The sequence below is a fragment of the Myxocyprinus asiaticus genome, chromosome 40 (assembly GCF_019703515.2).
Source record: "Myxocyprinus asiaticus isolate MX2 ecotype Aquarium Trade chromosome 40, UBuf_Myxa_2, whole genome shotgun sequence".
Taxonomy (NCBI): domain Eukaryota; kingdom Metazoa; phylum Chordata; class Actinopteri; order Cypriniformes; family Catostomidae; genus Myxocyprinus; species Myxocyprinus asiaticus.
In genome coordinates, this window is record NC_059383.1 from 16991996 (window position 1) to 17016903 (window position 24908).

General features: G+C 37.9%; 1 protein-coding gene across 1 annotated transcript in view; it reads right to left on the bottom strand.

Moving 5' to 3' along the window:
• Nucleotides 1-24908, bottom strand: part of LOC127430620 (rho GTPase-activating protein 32-like) — a 130940-nt gene that overhangs the window by 27639 nt on the left and 78393 nt on the right. Inside the window, exons 6-9 of the mRNA XM_051680511.1 lie at nt 12654-12740; nt 4479-4616; nt 1010-1105; nt 717-839 (exon numbers count right to left, since the gene is read on the bottom strand). Coding sequence (XP_051536471.1) covers nt 717-839; nt 1010-1105; nt 4479-4616; nt 12654-12740 — 444 coding nt within the window. The remainder of the gene's footprint in view (nt 1-716; nt 840-1009; nt 1106-4478; nt 4617-12653; nt 12741-24908) is intronic.

Here is a 24908-nt window from a genome sequence, read left to right on the forward strand (position 1 = left end):
TTTGACAGGCCTGCTGGAAGGAAAGCTATTCTTTTTTCACTATCTTTCTGTTCTCCAATCAACTATAGATGTAGTACAACTGTGCTACCATGTCAAGGGGAGTTGAGCTCCCTTATAAATCCACAACAGTTAGACCTGCTTGGGAAATCTCCATTTGCAAACTGCTGTGCGGCTCTTGGCTTGCTGTACTTGTATCTGTGTAACATTTATGTCTTTTCCACACAATTGTGCTGCTTAAATGACCCCCTTTTGTCATTTCATGTCCTGGTCTTGTGGCTGATTGTAACATAATTGGGGGCTCGTCCGGGATAGCACAACATTGTCAGGCGGTCAACAGCCCCAGTAAAACAGTATCCTTATCGGGTCAGCCCTGTGAAGCATACTAATAAAAAATAAAACATTTTTTTTTATTTTTTTTATTATTATTCAATCAAATTAATCATTGAGAAAAGCCTCCAAATTATGATAATCCCAAGATATTACAATATTGTGGCAGACTCTGCTTTGCGTTGTGCCAAAGTATAACTCTTAGTCATGGTAAAATCACCTCTCATGGCTTATTGCTTTCTTACAGAATTTAAATATGGGACAGGTTGCATTATTTCATAATATTCATATTATACAATTAAAAGTACTAAATTAACAATTAAGTTCAATTGACAGTTCTACTGAAAACACAACAACACATTTTGCTGTGTCCATTTTAGCCCAGTCACCTCAAAAGACAGCTCATCAGCTGCCTGGGCAATGTAGCGCTTGATGACATGGGCCGCTGCGATAGCTGGAACATTAATGGATGACTCCTCATGTACCAGCAAGTGATTCCCTTTGTTGTCAACCTGCAAAAAGAGACGAGATGTTAATTCAAAATCTGACACTAACTAACTGCTGTATTAAAATAGTGTTTCATGAAAAAAGGTTTGAGAAATGCTGAGTGTCCATCATCGTATTTAATTATCCAAGAGAATCAATCAGCTGTCTGTGCTGAAATGACAAAATGACAGAGTACCTCCATCCATGTGAGGGCCGGCCCACAGTTGATCTTGTTATCAGCAATTGCTGAGAGACGGGAAAGGTAAGCCATCAGCATTTGGGAAACTGCCTGCTAGGAAAAAGAAAGAGTGAAAGGAAGGGTTAACAAGCATGAAACCATCCAAGGGGTTAATTCTATAAATATAGAGTATTTCAACATGGATCAGGTTGAGAACTCTCATAACACTGAAGAGTGATATGGTTTGAATTTGCATTCTTTCTCATAAAATGGTAGGGAGGTGTAAGGAATACAGCTTTCTGAAAGTGAGTGGCCTCAAATGGGCTGTACTAAGTAATAGAAACAGCATAAAGTCTATGCGTATACAACTTAACAATAGCTGAGGGGAAGGTTTGTTCCTCTTTGTTCCTTCTTGCATCAAAGCAATAGACAATGCCAGCCTCCTCAGTAAAAGAGCCAGTAAATGGCTTGGTAAACATTTATTGCTGTGCAGTAGTCTGTCATTGATGTTTTGGAGTTTGTTATGGGTTTGTGTGCCTTATAGAAAGGTAACGTGTTTGAAAATGACTGTAGTTACTTCAAGAGGACAATATCAGTTTAAAAGGGCAACAGATGCACTGAATTACAAAATGATCTTGATTATAATTCCCCATGGCTCTAACAAGGAGTCATATGGCAGAAGGTGAGATGGAGCGGTCTCATTTTAATACAGAACAAAGATCAGTTGACTAATAAAGAATTCATGTATCAACTGCACATCTCTCTCTGAAACTGTACATCCTATTTAAACATCACCACATTGAGCTCAATCTAAAAATACAGCAGTTATAATAAATTCTCTCCTGGTGGAAAATAAGAGCAAGGAGGATGTGCGTTCATCTGCAAAGAGCTTAAAGTTAAATTCTGCAAACTAAAACAAAACAAATTCAGGTGACTTAAATTTCATTATTCATGTACCAACTGCAGCTACATATGGTTGTCACACCTCTTCTGATTGTTAATTTTGTTCTGTATAAACAGAGGTTGGTTATTTACGGGTGTGACAACCACATTCTACAACCAAAGTTACTCCTGGAAAATTCAGGTTGTGAGTATAGTGACAACCAAATTTTCATTAATCCACAAAGTGTGTACAGAACTGAACAACTAGTTCAGAGTGATGTCACTCTCACTTGGACACTGACAGCTACTATTAATGCACCGCTAGCAAATCACAGAGATGGAGATACACATCTTGACTTATACCGGTTTGTGTCGACCCACACAGTACATTGCAAACTGTTTAAAAGCAACATCTTAAAACGTAAACAAAATGACACCTCTATTTATATTGTCGGACAATAATTTGTCTCCGGTCACTAATATTACTTTGGACAAAAATAGCAAGCACCAAATCAAGTTAGTGTCAATCTTTCTTTTATACAGCCACAAAAAATGTTACTGTGACTATCAATATGTCAACCATCACGAGCTAAGGAATCAGTATTCTGTAATTTTCTTATCTGATAATGTAAATTAGCCAGGTAAACATTCCAGCACTGACAGCTATTCAATGCACAGTTTGTAAATGTGTATTTGTATATACCACTGACACGCATGGAGAAAATTTTGCTAATTTTTCTTATGGAATGGTAACACTTCTTGTCATAGGATTTACACATATAATGCAAATGTTGGAGGGTAATTTGGCAAAACAATGAAACAATGTTTCGGGTTTCCCCAATCAAATTTCTTAGGAGGCTTTCACAAAATGCGTTATTGTGTTCAAAACAGCTGAACATCAACAATACATTATTAAATTATAATAATTAAAGTGAAAAGCATCATCATCTTTTTGATTGGCGGACAGCCAGATGGTCTAAGAGGGAAATGGGGAGGAGCCAGAGATTGAAATGTATCGATAAAAGCACTAAAGAAGCAGTATTTCCATAACCCAGTGAGCACTTGTCGATCTGTTCCAGCTGAACCTGTCCCAGGATCCACGCTCCTATCAATTCCCTTCTCAGACATATGCTGGCACAGACTCACTAAATTTAAAACTAAAGCCAATAGGGGCTGCAAAGGAAGCCTAATTGGGTAAAAAAAATAAAAAATAAAAAGACTATACAGATAGCTGGGAGATCTCAGCGCAGTTCAATATGGTTTCATTTATCTCCAGCAACCAAGGCAACCGGTTTATGCTGACTACACTAGAGCACAACAAAGTAAGTAAACAGAGATTGAACTGTGTTCTATAATGACAACGTGCTGATGAGGCTTGTTTATGTGAGATATCAGACATCTAACAAGCCTCATATTGAGACCCCTAAGGTGGCTTTGTTCTAATAAATCAAATTCAGTGAACCTTTTAGATAGTATGCAAAGACTACATATTTTCAAAATCGCCAAGTCATTGGGTTGCCTGAATGACTAGTCGACAAATTGGTTTAAAGGAATCACTGTATAATTAGACTTGTTTCCCTGAACAGAAGCTTTTCTTAGATGGCGTTCACATAAGTTGCGTCGTTGGATTCAAAAACAGCAAGACTAAGTGCAGCGAAATGGAGCAGAGCGTGGGGTTTTTAAAGTGCAGCTATTTTCCCTTAATTCACTGATGAAATGCAATGCTCATGGCAGAGACGCTCCAAAAATAGCCCAGATTGAGACCCAACAGCCAAAGATATCCACCTGCATGTCTATAGCTGTAGTAGCAGTGCTTTAAATTAATTAAAAAGACGCAACTTCTCAAAGAGGGTTTTACAGTGCAAACAGCTAATGCAGAGTACACCTGTCAGCACGTAAATTAAAGGACCACTACTAAAAATATTAAAACTAATAATAATAATAAATACAAAAATAAATTCAAAAATTTGTTGACCTCATTCATCGACTAGTGGGTTCATTTCAGGGCTTGTAATCTTGAGTTTTTTGGTGCACAATCTAGATCCCTTCCCCACTCCATCTTCACCACAATTACCCATACTAGACTGTCTCTCTTTAACCCTAGGCTTTATACATAACATTGAAGCTTGAAGTGTGAGATCCAATAGATGAAATATGACCTTGGAGCTTTTCTAATATTGGGAGAACACCTTATTACACAGGCAACCATCGTGGGAGCTCAGAAAGACTTCCGTTACTACAGAACATAATGGATGGCATTATCAGCCACTCAAACTTCAAAGCAGATTGATTTAGCTGTGAAATTATGCCACGGTTCAAGTATACTTATCTGTGAAACAAATGGCAGAAATATCCAACAAAGAGGTTTATCAAGCAAAAATACAACAGGGACATCCATCTGACAGTTGTCTCTCAAAAGAGGCCATTAGGAGCTGTTAAGCAGCCTAACTGGGCACTTACAAACTCTGAGAGGAGCATCTTGCAGGATAAGCATCCTGTATTCAGAGGGTAAATAGGTCTGACAATTCTTCTGTAAAAGCCAAGAGTCTAAAATGTCACATTGCCCTCAGGAGAGCTCTGAAAGGGAAGCATTTGAGAGTCCTACCTCTGCTCTCTCCCTCAGACTGTCGAAGCGGGGCAGCTCAGGGAGCTGAGAAAAGCGCCGGTCATAGATGCAGAGATGGAGATGCTTATCCAGCACTCGGAAATCTTCATAGCTCCGCCTCACGATCCAGCTTCGTCCCTGAGGGGCAGTAAGAGAGGACTGTAAACTCAAAAGGTAAACAAGCACGCCTTACAGTTTGTTGATGTTTGGTCTGCTTGGCTGAATGTCGTCAGGCCAGTGTAACACCGCGCTGACCACACACATCCGCCACTTCAGAGGAACCCCACAATCGGCTGTGTGTGAGTTTACCTGTGGACTAAGTAGAATTCAAGGCGATGAGAATTGTAAGTATAGAAGAGGGATAGTGAACAAACAACAAAAATCATATAAATAAATAAAAAAATAGGTAAAATGAGTGTTTGAAAAGTTAACCCAAAACAGAGAAGGAAAGATTTTTTTGAGACTTCTCAATGGACTGTTTTTATAACTCATATATACATAGATCAGCCACAACATTAAAACCACCTGCCTAATTGTGTAGGTCCCCCTCGTGCCGGCCCATCTGGCACCAACAATCATGCCACTGTCCAGATCACTGAGATCAAATTTTTTCCCCATTCTGATGGTTGATGTGAACATTAACTGAAGCTCCTGACCCGTATCTGAATGATTTTATGCACTACACTGCTGCTACATGATTGGCTGATTAGATAATCGCATGGATGATTGTTGGTGTCATACGGGCTGGCTTGAGTATTTCTGTAACTGCTGATCTCCTGGGATTTTCACGCACTTTAGAAATTCTTTAAAATTTACTCTGAATGGTGCCAAAAACAAAAAACATCCAGTGAGCGTTAGTTCTGCAGATTGAAATGCCTTGTTCATGAGTGAGGTCAACAGAGAATGGCCAGACTGGTTCGAACTGACAAAGTCTTCGGTAACTCAGATAACCGCTCTGTACAATTGTGGTGAGAAGAATAACATCTCAGAATGCTATTCTGAGATGCGGGTTGGTGCTGTTTTGGTGGCACAAGGGGGACCTACACAATATTAGGCAGGTGGTTTTAATGTTGTGGCTGATTGGTGTATATATATATATATATATATATATATATATATATATATATATATATATATATATATATATATATTAAAGGGTCCATTAGGGTTCACTTTGCATTTGTGTTTGTCAAGACAGATGTTTGATAAAGGCAGAATTCAAATCAGTATGCAAATATTATAATGACATAATCTCCCGCAGCAGATGTTTAATGCTGAACTTTATAAGTCAACAGAAGATATAAAAACTTTAAGGTTACAAATTTATAAAAAAACAAAAATGGATAGCAAAAATATAAATTATCTACATAAAGTCTGAGAGGAGTCTGCATGTTAAAGGTAATGTATGTAATTTTGGACACTAAAATACTCTCTCTAGTCAAAGCTTAATATGCAGAGACAACTATAACCTTTCGAAGTTTGACTTACCCAAAAAGTGTATACACTGTGGTGCTATCTGTTTAACAGAGTATCCAACCAGAGTCACCATACCAAGGCGTGAGTTTGGGACAGGACTATTTGTCCAATCAACGAAAGACAAGTGGGGGAAGTATTCAGGAAACCTATTTGCAAATAATAATTATTTTTACAATTCCGTATGGTTAAAGTAGTGGCGAAGAAATTACATGAGCTTTAAGCGTTTTGAGCTGAATAAACTACAGAAAATAATGGAGAAGAAAAAGGATGAAAATCATGATTTCAATTATAATTATGTAATTATGTTTCACACTCTCTTTGCGCTGTCGACTTCCAAGAAAATCCAAGAAATGCCTATTTCTTTGTTATGATGTATTATATTACAAGATTTTTTTTCACATAATTTCATGCTTGGATTGCCCATAGTCCTCTATTAGACAATTAATCTGTTTTTCTCTAATTCCCAACTAAATATCTGGACAACAGGTACTATAATCCACATTATCATTAGACAGCTAACTTTGGGGACATTTGGGGCAGGTTAATGTTTCTTGATTTCATTAAACTTAATGTAAAAAAAATTCAACTCTGATCTGCAGAAATAAAAACTAGGTGTAAATAGCACTTGCCACACAGCACTGCTTTATGTACTCCAATAGTCTGGTGGGAACACCGAAATTTAAGACAAATTGCGCTTCTAGTGTCACCGCCATGGCATGAGATGTAACAACAATGTGTGTGCTTTTTTTGTGCGGACAACCCGGGTTGGAATATGCCTTTTGTCCCACTTCATCCTATCCTGTTTTCTGTCTCCACTCTTAATATTTCTCTTAATATTTCCTTAAATATTACTTATAATAATAATTCATAAAAACTAATATAAAGGTTGAATTCTTTGCAGTGAATTGGTCATGGTAAAGGTCGGGGAGTTGAGAGACAGATTTGATCCAGGTAAAATTAACCATGGTTTTACTATAGTAATATTGTAGTAACCATGTTTTTATTTTTTTATTTTATGGCAGAAGCCATAGTTTTAATGCAATTAGCCATTGTGTTACTACAGTAATATGGTGTTAATATAGTGGCCACTGACCATGGTAATTTTGTGGTTACTATTATTTTACAACAAAATACCATGGTGATACTATGGTTACGGTATTACATTTACATTTATAGCATTTGGCTGATGCTTTTATCCAAAGCGACTTACAGTGCCCTGATTACAGGGACAACCCCCCTGGAGCAACCTGGAGTTAAGTGCCTTGCTCAAGGACACAATGGTGGTGGCTGTGGGGATTGAACCAACAACCTTCCACTTACCAGTTCAGTGCTTTAGTCCACTACACCACCACCTCTCCACATTATTATGCAGAGTATTATTATTAGTATTAAAACCATAATTAATTTTTGTAAGGGAAGGTTAGAGTTAGGTTTAGGGGTAGGGATTGGTGTGGGTGTCTCTAGGACTCTAAATAAACACAATAAACATTCTACAGTGACGCCCCTTATACAGTATGTTAGTAATTTATTCTGTGTGTAGATAGTATATATAACACTACTTGCACTTAGTGCAAAGAAGATGCTTTTGGTTGCTATTAACACTTAGTGTAATTAAGTTTGGAAAGTTTGTAGTGTAAAAGTAGTTTCTATTGCTATTTGCCAAGTTAAAAAATAAAATGAATTATGGTGTGCTAAAACAATCTGACTTCTATTCCTCAGTGAATATACTGGAGCTCTACAACTCAATCAATCCATACACAAGGCACACTTAGGGCTAAATCTTACCCAGCAGCTTTGTAGATAGTCTGTGTCTGCAGTGTTCTATAATCTAAATCAAATGCACTACATCACTGTCTGACAACAGTATGCAATTCTCACAGGAACATCGCCAGCTGTACAAAAGCACCTGAGTGTTCCCAATGTGAAGATGCTGATGAATATGAATAGAAGATTATGCTGATGGGATACTATGGGGAGGAGTGTTGAAATGGATTGGGTATGTTTACCTCCTCTTCACTGCCTCTTGTGGGAGGCTACTGTGTTCCCTCTGCCCCAGTGACTTTGTGGCTGCCCTGTGTAATGCATCAATCATCCTGACAGTATGGTGTAGCCTGAATCAGGGCATGAGGTGCACTTCTGCAGACCCACAGTCGATCAGCAGTCTCTCACGTAATCTCCCCTTTAAATAATCAGAGCTCTTAATAGAACAGCACACTGCTAGAATTGCATGTTTATTATTTTGAATAAAAGGTTTTATTCAGCCTGGTATACACAGCATTGACTGGCATTACATACATGCAGGGTCCGAAATTAACGTCCACCAAACGCAAGTAAAAAATGGCCATTTGGCCAGTAAACTTGATTAGACTAGAACTGATTAGACAGTATATAGGCCACCAAAATAAAAATGTGATTTTTTGAGAGGTGCCACGGAGAGACTGACTGGTCTATGATTCTATACGTGATATAATATCCAGTGGTGTTTGATGCAAATATTCAAGGGAAACACAGCTAGGCTTTAACAAGCTGTACATTTTCTCAATTCACCTGCCTTTAGTAGGTATGCAAAACAGGGCTCCATACTAAAAAAATGACTTAGGAGCCATTGGCTCCTAAACTGAAACATTAAGGTGCCAAATGGCTGCTATTAGTCGCCAAATCACAGAACTGCTAGATTTAGATTGCGGTTCAGAAACAAGATAGAAAGATGGAAAAGGAAGACAGCTGATAACCCATTAATCGGAGGTTTAATAAACAGTATATATAGTTGAGAAAATATGTTTGCATTCCCTTTTGTCTCATAAATGTTCACACCCCTTTCATAATTTATACAAATATAAGAGATAATTATTTATATTTTTTTTAGTACTGCTCTTCACAATCTACATTACAGATATTTACATAAAGTACAGTATGCATAGCGTAGTGTTCTGACTTCTTGAGCATCAGTGAATGTTTGCACCTTGTGTAATAGTTGTCCCTCAATAGACCTTTTTCACACTCCGGGTTTTGGAACGCGGAAGTAAAAGTTTGCAGGGTAAACTTCGACAGCGGTGAATGGGAGACCACAGCAAATCTTATTTTCACGTACCCATTTGCTCCAAGAGCAAAATCCACTATTATATTTGAATGACTTTCAAAAAAAAAAAGAAAAAAAAAAAAACAGAGTGGTGCATTTGGCATTTTCTCATATGGGAGAAATTTGCCAAATGCCAAATTTACTCTCACTGTCTCAGCAGCTGTAATCGAATCATCCTTGCAGCTGTGGTAATTCATTTTTTAAAACTAATTCCAGGGTAATATAACACAAAGCATAATGTTATAAACTTACACTCAATATTAAAAAGAATTATCATATAAAACATTTGCTAGATTTATGCTGCTAAATAAGGTGGAAACGGGTCACCACAGTCTGTGAAAAAGGTCAGTTGTCTTAAGTGTCAAAAGCATGATTATATATATGTGTGTGTGTGTGTGTGTGTGTGTGTGTGTGTGTGTGTGTGTGTGTGAATATTTAAATTGTTTTAAAATATTGCCTTAATCTTTCTTTATTGTTACTGGATGGCCCAGACACAGAGACTACAAGAGTGCAAATTGAATGAAATCCCAGATGTAGTTTATTGTGCTACTCCATACCCAATCAATAATTACCAGGAGAAAAAAAGTGGTACACAATACGGGACTTTTAATTATAAAGAAGCCCGAAATATGCATGGGACTCTTATTTTGAACATTATCACTGATGGCTGATTCGCTGAGAAAGTGAATCTGATTCAAACTGCTAACCTGAGCTCCTGAATTCAAACCCTCAGTTCTTTTCGGGTGATTCATGAAAAAGATCCGGTTCAAAAGAGTAATTTGTTCACAACTCTCTCGCGCTGGGTTTGTTGTTGCGTGCGGTGCAGCGAGCTCGTTAGAAACGGAATGGGTGAAAAGCAGCTTGAGACTCACTGGTGCTCTAAAGATGTATTCAATAACTCACAAGATGATATCTGACAAAACAGCATATGAACACACACAACCCGACTGTCGCCAATGGTGACTAGATTTTAAATGATTGTCGCAATCAATTATTTTTGGTCGCATTTGCGACCATTTTAGTCGCAGACTGGAGCCCTGCAAAAACAAATATTTTGGACACTATATACATAATACTTGACCATTATGAATTATATGCTTCATTAAACTTAAATTGAGCATAACCTGTTCTAATAAACATCACCCTTAAGTCAATTTATGACCCCATCCATTTTAAAATCCTATTTAGCATGTTTTTATGGATCTTTTGAAATAGCTGCACTTTTCTGTGCATTTCTTCAGTCTCCAAGTCTAAGTGTGCCTTTGAAAACCTCAGAATGCCTTTGATTTGGCCCAAATACATCCCACTGAACCAGGGCCAGGCAGAAAAAGACCTCAAAATGCTCAACAGAGCCCGGCCTACTAGTGCAGCCACAGAGAAAACAAACACAGTAGTTCAGCCTTCCAGCTTCCACTGCACTCCATAGGCGACTGAGTAGGGCATTGTTTGGAAAAAAAAAAAACTGCAATGAGAGTGGAAATAAAGAGCTTTTCCTGTGTGTTGGATCCCTCTCCTTTTTCTCGGTCCCTGGCCAGATCTGTACCCTCTGTTGTTAATGTTTTCTTCTTTATAAACACACAGGAGCAGTGCTGTAAATTTGGACATCTTCTAGCAGACCAGAATGAATGAGGTTTCCACACAAAAACCATGACTTGCGATATATTTTCCACTGAGTTTTCAACTAACATCTGCCAGCACTGAAATCAAGTGCAGACACATCCGCTCTTAACATTTTTGAATTTTGTTACAGATTTTGAAATATATATATATATACAGGTGCATCTCAATAAATTAGAATGTTGTGGAAAAGTTCATTTATTTCAGTAATTCAACTCAAATTGTGAAACTCATGTATTAAATGAATTCAATGCACACAGACTGAAGTAGTTTAAGTCTTTGGTTCTTTTAATTGTGATGATTTTGGCTCACATTTAACAAAAACCCACCAATTCACTATCTCAAAAAATTAGAATATGGTGACATGCCAATCAGCTAATCAACTCAAAACACCTGCAAAGGTTTCCTGAGCCTTCAAAATGGTCTCTCAGTTTGGTTCTCTAGGCTACACAATCATGGGGAAGACTGCTGATCTGACAGTTGTCCAGAAGACAATCATTGACACGTTCACAAGGAGGGTAAGCCACAAACATTCATTGCCAAAGAAACTGGCTGTTCACAGAATGCTGTATCCAAGCATGTTAACAGAAAGTTGAGTGGAAGGAAAAAGTGTGGAAGAAAAAGATGCACAACCAACCGAGAGAACCGCAGCCTTATGATTGTCAAGCAAAATCGATTCAAGAATTTGGGTGAACTTCACAAGGAATGGACTGAGGCTGGGGTCAAGGCATCAAGAGCCACCACACACAGACGTGTCAAGGAATTTGGCTACAGTTGTCGTATTCCTCTTGTTAAGCCACTCCTGAACCACAGACAATGTCAGAGGTGTCTTACCTGGGCTAAGGAGAAGAAGAACTGGACTGTTGCCCAGTGGTCCAAAGTCCTCTTTTCAGATGAGAGCAAGTTTTGTATTTCATTTGGAAACCAAGGTCCTAGAGTCTGGAGGAAGGGTGGGGAAGCTCATAGCCCAAGTTGCTTGAAGTCCAGTGTTAAGTTTCCATAGTCTGTGATGATTTGGGGTGCAATGTCATCTGCTGGTGTTGGTCCATTGTGTTTTTTGAAAACCAAAGTCACTGCACCCGTTTACCAAGAAATTTTGGAGCACTTCTTGCTTCCTTCTGCTGACCAGCTTTTTAAAGATGCTGATTTCATTTTCCAGCAGGATTTGGCACCTGCCCACACTGCCAAAAGCACCAAAAGTTGGTTAAATGACCATGGTGTTGGTGTGCTTGACTGGCCAGCAAACTCACCAGACCTGAACCCCATAGAGAATCTATGGGGTATTGTCAAGAGGAAAATGAGAAACAAGAGACCAAAAAATGCAGATGAGCTGAAGACCACTGTCAAAGAAACCTGGGCTTCCATACCACCTCAGCAGTGCCACAAACTGATCACCTCCATGCCACGCCGAATTGAGGCAGTAATTAAAGCAAAAGGAGCCCCTACCAAGTATTGAGTACATATACAGTAAATGAACGTACTTTCCAGAAGGCCAACAATTCACTAAAAATGTTTTTTTTATTGGTCTTATGATGTATTCTAATTTTTTGAGATAGTGAATTGGTGGGTTTTTGTTAAATGTGAGCCAAAATCATCACAATTAAAAGAACCAAAGACTTAAACTACTTCAGTCTGTGTGCATTGAATTTATTTAATACATGAGTTTCACAATTTGAGTTGAATTACTGAAATAAATGAACTTTTCCACGACATTCTAATTTATTGAGATGCACCTGTATGTATATATATATATATATATATATACACTCAACCAAATAAATTCTGAAGTAACCAACTACTCCCCAAAGTAGGAGGGTTACAAAACAAATTTATAAACAACTGCTCATAGCGCCATCTCAGCATGATATTTATTGGTGTCTCTTTACTGTAAGAACCCACTACGCATTATTGTATTTGCAGATCGGTACAAGTTTTTGAACTTGCACACTGGATGCACACTGAAATGGGCCAACTAAATCCTTGCTTGTGATTTTATGTCCTACCTGACAGTAGATTTGGACCAAATACACAGGCTCTTTTGACTCCAGGCCATTCCGAGTCACTTCAGTCTGTTCATCTGCGAGGGTCAGCTATGGGAAAGAGAAAGAGATGAGTGAGTGGATGAACATAATTTTAAAGAAATCTTTCTTGCTGTAGCTGCAGGTGCTTAGAGTACATAATATATATCATATCAGCCAAGTCCATAACCATGTCTTAAACATGGAGGTGGGGGGGACCAAAACATTTTGAAGGGTGGGGGGTCACAGGTGTTGAAGTCTCTTCAGGTACTCTTTGGTCCTGACTAAAAATGGTAAATACAATAAAGGACCAAAATTTTATCATTTTTGGTTTTCAAAGGTGTTTTATTATTATTATTTTTTTTTTAATTTTTTTTACAGTTCACACATTACAAGACAAACACTGTGTCTTCAATGCTAGCAATTCACCTGTTTCAGTCATCTTTTCTTTCTTTTTATGCTGTCTCAAAGAAAAGACGGATATAATTTGAATTTATTTTCATCATTGATGTTTCTGTAAAATGACATGACTGTGTCAGCTGGCTAGCAAAAATAAAATATACAAAATTATTTACTGCCCTCAAGTTGTCCCTCATTGTATGCTCTTTTCCATAGAAAAACATACTGAATGGAAGTACTGAAAAAGTTAATATTGAAAAACTAACAGCATATGGTTATGAACAACATAGGATGAGTTAATGAGTGAGTAGAAGTACATTTTCCATTTTTAGGTGAACTACTCCTTTAACTGGTGGCTCATTTTTTGAGCACAGACCTGACAAGGACATACTCAAAATAAAATGGTGTTTTCAGTGTTTTATAGATCATTATCTTAGACAATGTCAAGTGAATTTTCTAAAAAGCTACTTCAAAGCCTGCCAGATTACCACATTCATTCAATTCCTTTCCAATATACATACATTTACTCTTTGTCTTAAGCCTGATATGCTGAAAACTGCTCCGTTACTGTTTTCACATTCACAATTATGAATGACATACAAATCACGAACTGTACATGACAGATTTTAAATTCAAAACGGCGAATTTTGCCAAATGGTGAATATAGTTTGCACCCTTGGTTAATTACTGTCGGTTGGTACAACATTTCAATCATAAAACAGTGGGCAAACATTGCATGTTTAGTTAGACTCTTACATAACACTTACACTCTTAACCTAAACTGCCTGCTGCGTGGCACTGGAATATAAATAATCCACGAGGTTCCCACTTAGCATCTTAAATTTGAGTCCCGCCTTCATCGATTTGATTGGCCATTTCAAATGACATTGACGAGCGTTGTTAGAATACTGAACAAATTACCTTTTTTTTAAACCATAGTGTTATTCCTGCAACAACTTAACGGCAATTAAACAGCAGTGCATAATGGACTGCAGCAGAACAGCAACAAGGATATCAAGCATTGGGTGGGGGACAATCTGGCCATATCTGATTATTGGGGGGGACTTGTCCACTCAATGTATATTATGGTTATGGCCCTGGTATCAGCTAGTGACCTGCCTGCATAGGCAGCATTTTAAGAAATCCTGTGCATGCTATCAAAAGGTAGGCAACATAATTATTTGGCTTTCTGAGATAAAAAGACAGCATCACATGTATACTTCACAGAAAAAGCAATCCCATAATGCATAGTGACATACTGGATGCCGGATGAAGTGCGAGAAATGTTGATTTTTAATTTACGATTCATTAACGACCAGAAAATATAAAAAATAGGTAAATCTAGTTTTTTTTTACTCATTATTTTACACAATATTTGTATGTGCTATGTATTTTTGTGCTTTTTAGAGTAAAGTAGTAAGTGAAGCAACATGTTAATACCAAACTCTTGTGAATTGAGTCCCCTGTACATTTTGCAAGAACACTGTTTGTATGCTGCCTGTGTAGAGCGTTCCAAATCAGACACTTAAATGTTTTCAGTTCGGTTATGATGCTGGTTTTGAAGGCAGCAGCCTATGTAGGCAATAGACAACAAGGCAGCTTCCTAGGTTTTTGAACAGAGCCACCCTGTGCTACCACCGGATAGATTAGTAGCAGTGATGTATCTCTCTGTAATCAGGTGCAAAGATGGAACCTCAGGTTAGAAGAGGTGTTGAATGATGTGCCACCAGCTGAGCATATTGCCCACATATTATGAATAATAAATTAAGATAAAGCACTACACTGGGAGGAGCACATAGAGGAAGCTCTTCAAGCGATAGTGTTACTTAGCTATGCATGAAAAGAATAGTCATTGTCCTTAATATCTTATTTACAATCTAGCAGTCCAAACTGGCCTTTTAGTGGATAATTCAACAATAACACTGCATTATATAACCCATCTGTTTTCTTTAAAAATGTCCTGGGATGCAAACCACAGGGCATCTGTGTGCCAATTCTGAAGACCAGATTACTAATTTATAAGAAGAGAATTAATATTTATGCATGGGTAAAAAATAAATTAGATCAGTTATGATGAAGAATTAAGGCATAATGCCAGTATAGACTGATTGTAAGTCCAATACCACACACAAAGGATCTGTTTTCTATAACACTGTACATAAAACAAAAGGCCTCTTTCATGATACACTACACACAGTATAGAACATTTCTTTAGACCTCTCATTTGGGTGCCTTTGGGTAAATGTACCAATATGTTATTCATATAAAATGTCCCCTTATCCTGCTCTGTGTGTTTTAACAAATATTCCCAACACAGGCTGTTCACACACACACTTGACTGTGTTTGTGTATGTGAATGCCTCCACTGTTATTTGTGTTGTGTGACTGACAAATTTCTGCTGTGACTCATATGGGTTTGTTCATACTATGAGATATGAGGGTGATGCACACCACGATGACCTCGCCAAGAACAAAGAGAGACTTTGGAAGACTACATCCCTGTCATGTGCAGCTAGAGTCATGCTCCAACATAAAACTAAACATCCTCGTACAAACAGAAAGCCTCTGTACTAGACTTACACACTAAGCAACATTTACAGAGCAATAGAAAAGCAAATGTATCTGTCCTTTTCAGAGGGAGTATAAAAGCTTGCATGCAGGTGGATCTGCTGATGAATAATTCAATTATTTGCACTAAATGTCCCCTAGGGATCAATAAAGTATCTCTCCATCTCTTTTCTGAAGCTTGAATGAATGAGGCTGACACAGGTAAAACTCACAGACAGAACGGAGATGTAAAACAATTTTATAGCCCTGTTTACACCTGGTATTAACATCCATCAAGCGATTCGACCCAAAGTGGTCAGACAAGACAAATTGCTGTTTGAACTTTGTATTAACATGCATCACAAATGAGTCTCTCATTTGTAACCACTTGTGATTGGATTTTTGTAGAGGAGCAGGTTTCCAATCTCCTGTCACTGTCAGTATATCAGCGAATATTCAAAGCACACTGTTGTTCCCAATATAATTTTTAATTTGAACCTCAAATCAAACGTGACATTTAGAACGGAATGCTCATTGTTATGTTAGTTGAGTATGTGTATTAACAAAGACTTTGAATATGCATGCTTTACATGATTTGCAACACTACATGTTTTGAGAAGTTTGGTGCTTGTAAAATGTATGTCCTTTTTCAAATGTTTTGATCAGATGGCTATTTTTACCCTTTGTTTTGTAGAATAACTGCATGTAAGCTCAGTAGGCGATCCTTCGCTGTTGTCTGGGACGCATCAGGATTTACACCTCAAATGGTCATGTGCATTTCTGACTACCTCTGAATGTGGTTTTAGTGACCGAATCACATTTTGGACCCCGTTTACACCTGTATGATTGCTGCAGGTTAGTTCTGTTCACTTGTGATCGGATCACTTGAACACAGTTTGTTTCGGGAATAGGTTTAATGCAAAACTATAGCAGTCCCATGGGCCAGAAGAGTCAGTGCGTTTATATGCAATTTAAAAAGGTTACATTTCAGTTGGACTAAAACAATAATATGCATTTTTAAAATGTCATGGAAATGCTTTAGTTCGACTGAAATCGTAACAGTCCAATTTTTGCATCGGACTAACAGACCTAGATAATAGTTTGTAGTGCCCGAACGATATATCAGTCAGCCGATATTATCCTTTCACCGATATATCGGTATCGGCATATAAGTTTACCGATATGCGCAGATATGAAAACTTTTTTTCAGAACATATAATGCAGAAAACAATGCTTTAGAATTGGTGTCATTACGTAGTTTGTCCAGCAGAGCACGCTCCGACTCCATTGTTTACAGAGCTGACTCTGAACTGATGGTGGCTCTGCAGACAGAGCGGAGTTAAGCGGTGTCTTCTCGGTAAGTTGCTAACTAGTTTGTGAAATACATACTGGAAAGTTAATAAACAATGACCCCATCATTTTCCCTTTTCTATATAACTAATATAATGTTAACCCTGTCCCTGACAACTATGTCAATCATGTTTATCACATCTGTTTGCTGTTAGCCAGCTATAGTTTGTCAGTGCAGTCAGTAAAGTAGCAGATTGAAAGGTAAACATCAGAGCATCTTTTTGCAGCTCAGCAGACAACAGTGTGGTGGTGGATTGTGTCTGTTGAGTGTTGATTTCACGCTACGTTGTTACCTAGTTGGTGAGACGCAATACTGGTTCATCTTTTACTCTCCGTGACAACAAGCTTATGGCTAACTAGCTAATCACGTAGCTACTTTCATTGCTTGTCAGCTGAGCTGTAAGTTCATGTGTAAACATGTATTCACCAAACTGTTTTGTTCAGGATTTGCAGTTTGGTACCCCCTTTAACCGAACAATTCCAGTCATGTCATTTATAAAATGTAATAATTAAAAGTCTGGTTTTCCACCATTGAAAGTTTCTCCTGAACTTGTATAGCAGAATACGGTGTAACACCGCTTGACTCGGCAGGTGTAAATGTTTCTTGTTTTACAACCTGCCTCTAATTCATGGCAGTATTAAAATAGTCAGCATTTGAATGATACTAAACAGTACTGATGTTTATTTAGCTATTTATTTTATTTTTATTTATTCTTTATTTTAATGGTCAGCAACTGACTGATACTAAACATACAGTACTGATTTTTATTTAGTTATTTATTGTATTTTTATTTATTCTTTATTTAATTGGTCAGCATTTGACTGATACTAAAAAGTACTGATGTTTATTTAGCTATTTATTTTATTTGAATTTATTCTTTATTTTAATGGTCAGCAACTGACTGATACTAAACATACAGTACTGATGTTTATTTAGCTATTCCTTTTTTTTATTATTCTTTATTTTAATGGTCAGCAACTGACTGATACTAAACATACAGTACTGATGTTTATTTAGCTATTCCTTTTTTTAATTTTTTTTTAATTTTAATGGTCAGCAACTGACTGATACTAAACATACAATACTGATTTTTATATAGCTATTTGTTGTATTTTTATTTATTCTTTATTTAAATGGTCAGCAATTGACTTATACTGAACAGTACTGATGTTTATTTAGCCATTTATTTTATTTGAATGTATTCTTTATTTTAATGGTCAGCAACTGACTGATACTAAACAGTACTCATGTTTATGTAGCTGTTTATTGTATTTTTATTTATTCTTTATTTTAATGGTCAGCATTTGACTGATACTAAACACAGTACTGATGTTTTTTTAAGCTAGTTATTGTATTTTTATTTATTCTTTATGAGTTCATTTCTAGAATTTGTTGACAATGTATAATAATAATGTCAAATATTCTTTGATAAAAATATTTGTTTAAGAAAGCAGCCTTCTGAGTACCTTTGCATAGTCATATCGGTGCAGAATCGGTGCACAATCCACATAGAAAAGGTCTGTTTTCATTCCAACTCAAAAATTAACTATATCAGCCACCATATCGGTAAATTTCCCCCCTCTAAATTCGGTATCGGTCTCAAAAATCCCATATCGGTGGGGCTCTAGTAGTTTGGGTTTGTCAAGCATGCATACACATTAATATGACCACAACTGGCCTCGGTATTGTGCGTGTGCTCCAAGAGACAGGTGATGGCAACATAGACAAATTTGATTCTTAAAATTTCATAATTTAAAACTTTCCTAAATAAACAGATGGACGAAAATCAAGGAATGGCAAACTTTATAAAAAAAATATTTTTTTTCTTTTTTTTTAAATCACCAAAACTTAGAAGGCAGCTTTATTCAAAGCCACAAACATATCTGCATACATTTAAAGCACCTCAAACACACAAATATTACAGGGAAAATAAGATGAATGGAAGGAGCGGCATCAATTCTGTCATATGCCCACATTTTGGAGGAGCTTTACTTCCTCTGCTGACACCCTTAATTAAAATCTTCGATTTGAGATTGTCTTGTATACTTGGACAGACAGATGAAGACTAGTTTGAGTGCGCAAAAACCCGCTGTAGCTAAATTATAACTGTGTATGTAAACACTGATTGTGTAAGCAAACAGAAAATATCTCCCTTTTCTAACTAAAGGATACAGCTGTATAGTTACAACTTGAATATCTTCCTTCAAAGCAAAAGATAATGTGAACTCAGACAGTTCTCACATAACCAAGTATTCAGCAGTGTTAAATACACTCACCGAGTTCAGAAAGCAGCCGTTAGGTTGTATTACTGTCGCGGTGAGTGACCGCTCTGTGGAACCGCACTCCTTAGGGTTAGAGGATTATGCCCTTTAAAAAGGCAGGGTTACACTGAGCTGTGATGTATTAAATATCTGTCTCTGTGAGATTGTGAGTGAAACTTCAGATGTCTTAACAATACCACATGAATGCCTGACTCAGTGTGCCACAGTGTGCTCCTTTTACGGCACATCTGTATATGCAAAAAGTGAAATCTAATGCTGCCAGTCAGACAGAAGCACAGGAAAACAAATCTGACTAGCTAGCACCTGTCTATTTGAGAAGAGTGGGAAGAGATTAACAAGAAGCACAACCAGGGGTAAGTGGAAGTTTGAGTGGAAGCAGTGAGCCTAGTGCTTTGCGGTCTGTGAGCCAGTGGAACTCCTCAGAAAACACTGGATAACATGAGAACTAATGACCCATTTATCTAGCACAGTTTAATACCAACTCTACAACAGCTTGCCAGTACAACTAAAAAAGAGAAAGATTGGTATCCTGGTACAAGTGCCAGGAAAATGAACTCCAGACCAAAATGGCTGGGGAAACATACTTCACCGATGACCACATTGGGTTTTTAATATGAAGTCTGATGGGACATTGACACAAGCACTCATGCACAGTATGCATGGTGAAATCATTCAGAGGTGATCAGCAATCCTTGGCAGTACAGAACGTTCTATTTTTTAATGGTGTGGGAATCCCGTTATGGAAAGCTTGCATATGCTTTATGGGGATCCTTCAGCTAGTCATGTAAACACACTGACAGGTATAAAAGGTATTAAAGCACTGAGGGTGCTTAAGAGGCATGATTCTCCGTAAGAGCGGTTACAGAAATTCATTTAGCAAGCAAATCTCCAAAGCATACGGCTGCATAGCAATGATCTCAAGTACAAAGCAAGAAGTAAATGGCCCTAGTAAGACCTGAAGCCATTAGATCTCTCTCAACAGCAGAATGACTGAAGCTTGAGTTAAAATAAAGAGCATGATAGATTAAAGTGGAAGAATCAACAAACACAAAAGAAAAAGGTGGGGAAATTAAATAAGCAGACAGACAGAACAAGTGAGAGTGCAAGGGAGCAATAGGGGGCTTGCAAAACCAACTTACAGAGGCACAACATCCCATCCACACTGATTAACACAGCATCTTTTGTTCACTATGAGACGCTAGCTGCACGTTGTAAGCTCATTCCAAAAGCCACACTCCTAAACATTCAAGCTTTTTATGTCCATCAATCGGTGTGTGAGAGAGAAAAGAGTGAGACACTTGCTATTTTTGTCCGGCACAAATCCACTCGGCAAAACACAGATGTCAGTTGAGTTCCCCTCCTCAAGAGCGGGGTCCTGACTGAGTTGTTGAGAAGCACACGGACTGAGGTTTCCCTGGTGCGGTGTTTCTAAAAACTCCTAAACAAAGCGGCCGGAATCCCAATATTCCAGGACTTCTTTCTGTAATTTTGTTTTCTTTATCTGCTTGGAGATGCAAAAAAAACTGGTCTGTCTCTGTCTTTCTCACTCAGTGTTATTTCCTTGGCAATTCCTCAACATCAGAGCAAACTGCATGCTAGATTTCCTGGCCAAAAGTGGTTTGCAAAGAAGGGGAAAATAATGAAAAAAAAATAAGTTCTTCCTTTTCCCTAATCTGGTGCTGTGTCCCTTCAACAACCACATGTACTAATTTTCTTCCTCTGACTCTAACGCTCTGCCCCCCCCCGCCCCCTTTCCCAACCCCCAGTGCCTCCCCCCCCCACTCGCTCTCAATGGTACAGTCCCTGGGACAAAGCACAGGACCGGTGAGCCAAAAGGAATAGTGGGTAGAGCTCTGGAGAGGGGGTTGCCCTTGCACAGAGCGTATCTCCAGCATGTGCCCTTCAGTCTTTCCTCCTGATCCTTTGGGACCAGCGCAGTCCAGAGTGAGAGGAAAGGAATGACAAAGAAAATTTTTTGTTCTGCACTAAGAAGGTCTGGAGAATCCTTTATGAACCACAAAGGGTGCTCAAGGCAGCATGGGTGTATTGTCTACAAATCAAACAATTGGGGTAACACAAAAGACAAAGACTGGGAACAAAGAGCGTCTCGTAGCTTAGCATGGGCTGTTTTCCATTTAAAAGTATTTTAAAGACATTATTGTGTGTGTTTAATGGAGCTGATGGTGCACTTGTTGTTCACCAACTAAATAACTAATGAGTTTTTTTTTTCCTACCTTTAATATTTTTTGTGGTGATGCTTTAAAGGGCACCTGTAAAAATAACTGTCAGCATGATAAATCCCTTTCCTAGTTGTGTCTCTAAATTTGTCCCAGTTAATATACTGCTGCTACAACCATCAAAGCACTGCTTTTGTAACAAATTAATTGCGGTTAGGGCTGCACGATATATCGAATTTATCGAAATATCGCAAATGTACATATCACAATATGCATATCGCAAGGGCTTGCGATAATGGCATTTTTAAAAAAAAAATATGTTGAAAAGTACCATTTATGGCATCGCGGACAGCAGAGAACAGACCGGGCACGCGATTGTCATATGGTGTGTGTGCGTGCAGTGCAGATGAGCAGAGACAGGACACATTTGATTTCAGTAAGTCGTACGGTATTTTTCAATATACCCTCTGATGTTCATTCGTGTTTTTTTTTTTTGTTTTTTTTGCTCTATAAGAGAGTGAGTGCTGGATGTGCCATAAGAGAGAGCGTGTGCTGTGCCCTGCTCCGTTTGAATGGGCAGCTATCTCAAACTGTTACACACAGCATTAAAGAGTATCAAAACAACATTTGTGAAGATAATTATGAGACTAGACACCGGCTTGAAACTCAAACTTGGCTTGTTTAATGCACACTTTGGATATACCATCAATGAATGGATTGTCCTGTGAAATCATTCCTCTCAGTATCAAGTTCAGCGTGGACTGAGAACAGGTACGTTAAACCAACGTGAATGTGTACGGCAAGCGCTTCTGGACAACATTTTTCAAAATAAAAGTCCCACATTGAATGAACTAATTATGAAATAAATACAAACATAAATTAGTGTAAAAATTCAATATTTCACAGTACAGACTATTTTAGGATATTCCTCAATATGGTGAAGTTAACTTTATATTCATATGCTTTAAAAAATAAAATACAAATATTTAAATATGAATTTTAATATCTGATACACAGCTAATGGTAAAACTGTATATATTCTACACAGTCTAAATGCAATTTGGAACAAAATACAAGTATTTTTGTGATCACTGGAATACACAGTCATTTTTTTATTTGGGCGGTGGGGGTTCTGATGTTCTGTGCACTCCGATGACATCATAATTGGATTATCATATCGCATATGGAATACTGCATTATCCAACAACTTATCACATTTTCCTTCATATCGTGCAGCCCTAATTGTGGTCAACAATAATTTTCAAAACAATCACATTCAGACTTCAAATTGCCTGCTGTGAGCACTTTTTCTGTTATTATGCATAATCCGTAGGTCTCTGTTTGCTTGTGAGAACTATGATAGTTTGTGTAATTAAAAGGCTATTATTATTTTGCTAATTTATTTGTAGAATATTTGTCAGTCACCTTATTTAAGGCCTGGTTTAGTGTCCATATTTCCCTAAAAAACATGCCTGATCTGTGTTTGGTCGTCATGACCCTAAACCAGCCTAATTATACATGACTTCCTTAAAGATGTACAGTAGTTAACCCAAAAATGAAAATTCTGTCATCATTAAAACACAGTCATGATGTTCCAAATCTGTTTTAAGACTTCCTTTCTACTCTGGAATAAAAAAAGAGATGTTAGGCAGAATATTAATGACTGACAGCCTGCATCTTTTCACAATGAATGTGAATGGTAACTAGAGGCATCTTTACACAGAGTTAATCCTGCTCTGTGCCTGCTTAAAATTCTGTCTAAAGAAGCAATGCAGCATAAAAGCCAGTCTAAATTAAGCCTGCTCTAACCCACCTCAGAGCAGCCTTAAACTTTGCTTTTGTCAAGATATTTCAAAATGTAGTTTCATATTTAAGGTATAATTTCACATTTTCATTAATTTCATATTTCTATATTCAAAATGTTATATTTAAAACATTAATCTCATATTATGTATGCAATTGTAATTTCTGTATAAATGCATTTATGGCAGCTCTGAGCAGCATTAAACAGTCTGTGTAAATGCATCTAAATGCCAGTTTAAATGCAGCTTCTGTTCCAACTTGGCAGTGTAAAGATGGCTTAAGTCTGTCATTCTGCCAAACATCTCCTTTTGTGTTCCACAGAAGAGAGTCGGACATAAATGATGACAGTTTTCATTTTTGGGTGAACTATCCGATTATGCTGGCTCAGAGGGTGACTCCAGAGAGGGACAGACAGGTTCTTGATGGCCGTCTCTCTCTCTTCCATTTGGGACCTCACTGGTCCTGAAGATAAGAGGTGGCCTAAGGTGGTGGCTTTAAACAGTCTGTGTAAATGCATCTAAATACCAGTTTAATTGCAGCTTCTGTGCCACCATGGCAGTGTAAAGATGGCTTAAGGCTGTCATTCTGCCAAACATCTCCTTTTGTGTTCCACAGAAGAGAGTCGAACATAAATGATGACAGTTTTCATTTTTGGGTGAACTATCCATTTATGCTGGCTCAGAGGGTGACTCCAGAGAGGGACAGATAGGTTCTTGATGGCCGTCTCTCTCGCTCTCATCCGGGACCTCACTGGTTCTGAAGATAAGAGGTGGCCTAAGGCGGTGGCTCCAACACAAGTGCAAAGATGTGCACCCAGATATATGCACAATCTTCTGCTGTTAAATTAGTAGGAGCTCTTGAGTTTTCACCCACCAGGGCAGTTGACAGAGAAGAACAAAAACGGTCATTGCACATGACATCACTAGTGCTATAACATCACATCTGAGGGAGATTAAAAATTTAAAAATTTTAAATGGTTTCCAGGGGGACTTTTGTGAAATGCAGCAGGCAACCACACAGAACGCCACAATGAATCCAAGACACTTGCTATTTGACCTGCAGAAATGAGAAATCCATCCCTAGTGTACCACTCATTCAAAAACACATGGCCACATGTTATGTAGTATGTGTGATTGTGGAGGGAGGATGGTATCAGTTGTGTTTGGGTTAGGACTAATGTGCAGTATGCTTGCATGATTTCATGGTGTTGGAGAAGGTCAGGCATACCAAAACAAATATGACAGCTTAGGGACCACAGCTCAAACGTGAAGATGATTTTACAAATGCATTAACTTAATCAATGACACATGTTGTGCCATTTGCTAAGGATAACAATGTGTGTTCCAGCAAGATTAGAAACACATATGATGCAATAAATCATTCTCCAGAGAAAAATCAAAGTTACACAATGAATGGCCTTAATTGTGATCCCACAGAATAAAATAGCCAAGTTGGAAGATTATTTAGTTACTCAGTGTGTCTGGATGTGCTGCAAAAGACCACTCTTTAGGGTGGACACATTCCGATGTAAGATTTAGCACACTGAAGCATTTAGTTCCATTACAAATCAAGACGCTGAGCGTGGAAAATCTTGTTTGAAGAAAATTACACATACCTAAAAGCATGATGGAACCGGATGGTTGACTAGTTATCCAACAATTAATTAGGTCAACTAGGTGGT